At 43.2% G+C, this 3,183-nt stretch overlaps 1 protein-coding gene across 1 annotated transcript; it reads left to right on the plus strand.

Annotated features, from left to right (window-relative positions):
• Positions 1-507: 507 nt before the first annotated feature.
• LOC129087849 (chromodomain Y-like protein) lies at positions 508-2,109 on the plus strand. Its single transcript, XM_054594874.1, is given in 3 exon segments — positions 508-829; positions 832-1,736; positions 1,739-2,109. Coding segments are annotated over 3 exon segments (1,563 nt in total). The 3' UTR covers positions 2,075-2,109.
• Positions 2,110-3,183: the final 1,074 nt, after the last annotated feature.

Below are 3,183 nucleotides of genomic sequence, written 5' to 3' on the forward strand. Positions count from 1 at the left end.
CAAGTGAAACCTAATCAATAAAACAAACAAGCCAGGAAAACATAACCAGGTACATTGAAATAAAAAAAGGAACCTATAGTAATGTGAGGGAGGAGGGATGGGCGGTAACAGGTAAAGAGGAGGGGTGAAGTCAAGGAGCATGTATGAGGACCCACGGAGTACTCCCAAGTGGGGAAGGATTGAGGGAGGGTCATGGGGTGTGTGGGGCAGGGGAGAGTGGTGGTGGGAAAACTGAGACAAATTTATTTGAACAATAAAAGATTACAATAAAATAATAAAATAAAAGATAAAGAAAAAGAATTGAAGGACAATAAAGAGCTTCCCGGCCGGCCGCACTGGCAGTGAGTGTGAAAGGCTCCTCCGTGCTGAACTCCCCGGGCCGGGAGTAGGAGCAGGAAGCGCAGGCCACGCAGGGACCCAACTGAAACAAAGTGTCGGCCGCCCAGCGGCGGCGGCGCCTCGCCCCAACCCTGCCCTTCCCACCTCCCTGCAACTCCAGTGCCCACCATGGCTTCCGAGGAGCTGTAAGAGGTTGAAAGGATCGTTGACAAAAGGAAAAACAAAAAAGGGAAGACAGAATATTTGGTTCGGTGGAAAGGCTATGACAGTGAGGATGATACTTGGGAACCAGAACAGCATCTTGTGAACTGTGAGGAATATATTCATGATTTTAACAGACGCCACACTGAAAAGCAGAAAGCAAGCACATTAACCAGAACAAATACGACCTCTCCAAATAACGCTAGGAAACAGATTTCCAGATCTACCAACAGCAACTTTTCTAAGACCACTCCCAAATCACTAGTGATTGGCAAAGACCACGAGTCCAAAAACAGTTATTTGCTGCCAGCCAGAAGTTCAGGAAAAACACAGATCCATCTCTCTCAAACCGGAAGAATATGGACCTAGCAAAATCAGGTATAAAGATACTTGTGCCTAAGAGTCCCATTAAGAGCAGGACCACAGTGGACGGCTTTCAGAGTGAGAGCCCTGAGAAACTGGACCCCGTTGAACAGGGTCAGGAGAACACAGTAGCGCCAGAAGTGGTAGCCGAAAAGCCAGTTGGAGCTTTACTGAGCCCTGGTGCAGAGCGAGCTAGAATGGGGAGCAGGCCCCGAATACACCCTCTAGTGCCTCAGGTGTCTGGCCCCGTGACTGCAGCCATGGCCACGGGATTAGCCGTTAATGGAAAAGGAGCGACAGCCTGGAAAAGGAAATTTCTTGACGACAGAAGAGACCAGCCTTTTGACAAGCGGTTGCGTTTCAGTGTGAGGCAAACAGAAAGTACCTACAGATACAGAGATATTGTCGTCAGGAAGCAGGATGGCTTCACCCACATCTTGTTATCAACAAAATCATCAGAGAATAACTCACTAAATCCAGAGGTAATGAAAGAAGTCCAGAGCGCCCTGAGCACGGCTGCTGCCGACGACAGCAAGCTTGTGTTGCTTAGTGCCGTGGGCAGCGTCTTCTGCTGTGGTCTCGACTTTATTTATTTTATACCGGGTTTAACAGATGACAGAAAAAGAGAAAGCACTAAAATGGCAGAAGCTATCAGAAACTTCGTGAATACTTTCATTCAGTTTAAGAAGCCTATTATTGTAGCAGTAAATGGCCCAGCCATTGGACTAGGAGCATCCATTTTGCCTGTTTGTGATGTGGTTTGGGCCAATGAAAAGGCTTGGTTTCAAACACCCTATACTACCTTCGGACAGAGCCCAGATGGCTGTTCCACCAGGTTATGTTTCCCAAAATTATGGGAGGAGCATCTGCAAATGAAATGTTGCTCAGTGGCCGTAAGCGGACAGCACAGGAGGCATGCGGGAAAGGCCTGGTCTCACAGGTGTTCTGGCCCGGGACCTTCACCCAGGAAGTCATGGTTCGCATTAAGGAGCTTGCCTCATGCAATCCAGTTGTGCTTGAGGAATCCAAAGCACTTGTGCGCTGTAACATGAAGGTGGAGTTGGAGCAGGCCAATGAGAGGGAGTGTGAAGTGCTGAAGAAAATCTGGGGCTCTGCCCAGGGGATGGACTCCATGTTAAAATACTTGCAGAGGAAGATCGATGAGTTTTGATTGGCAGGCTGCTTGCTGATGACACTGGAATTGTAGAGCAGGACATGTGGGGCTCCAAGGTACCCTAATCCATCCTCACAGCCTGAAACAAGTTCACCCTTAGCCCGCGCTTGGAAGCAGGTCTCAAAACAGTCAAGCTATTTATTATCAAGGAGTTTTTAAGTACTGTAACTTTAAAATAAATAACTACAAAGCTCCTTTGTTCAGACGTTATTATTTTATTCTTAATATTTACACAAGTATGAAAATATAATGGTGAGTTCTAGACTGCTCTTTGAATCTCTAATTTTTGTTATCTTTGACTTGTACTGTATAAAAAAGGAAAGTGTGTTTTGCTGATTTGGGATGGCAGAAAAGTCTGGGATAATGTTTGTTTTCCTTATTTTATCCTTCTAGAACAGACTCTAAAGAGGTACTATACAGCCTCACTTCCCCTGCCCCAAATAAAGATACAGAAAAATGTTGAGATGAGCTTTTGTCTCCAAGAAGGTACAGATACCTTAGATGAAATGTCTATATTAAAAGTAAGGCTTAATCTTTTAGGATATTTCTGATAAAAAGTCCACTGATGCACATACCCCCAAACTAAAGTATGCTTAGGATTTATGCTGAAAAAAATCGATTGCTTTTTTTCCTTCTTTTTTAGTTGTAATTTCAGTTTGGTCCTGGGAGGAGGTGAATGTAGTTTCCATCTGCTCCACCGCCATCTTGGATCCTCCCTTCTTTTCCTTCTTTTTTAATATGTCAGGTTCTTACCCAGTTAACATGAAGAAACCACTGTCTCTATAGAATAAAGCTCATTTTGCAGTATTAGTGAATCACTGAACAGCTTAAGTATGAATATCTAAGCTATAAGTTAGTTTTAGTAGAATTTAAATAGTATCTCTGACCCTTTTGAAAAAATAACTACAATGCTTCTTGTTGCTGGGTGAGAAATACTACTTTATATCCAATTTTGGTTTTCTATTTGCAGATATGATTGATGTATTACACCAAAAAAAAGTATTTTTATGTTTATAAAGTGTATTTTTTAGGTTCACTTAGAATATATTTTATTTAATAAGTTAAAATTCTTTTGGCACACTATTAAATGCAGAAACTTCTTTTTA

This window comes from Pteronotus mesoamericanus, unplaced genomic scaffold, assembly GCF_021234165.1.
Source record: "Pteronotus mesoamericanus isolate MK-2021 breed Mesoamerican mustached bat unplaced genomic scaffold, CSHL_Meso_final scaffold_54, whole genome shotgun sequence".
Lineage (NCBI taxonomy): Eukaryota > Metazoa > Chordata > Mammalia > Chiroptera > Mormoopidae > Pteronotus > Pteronotus mesoamericanus.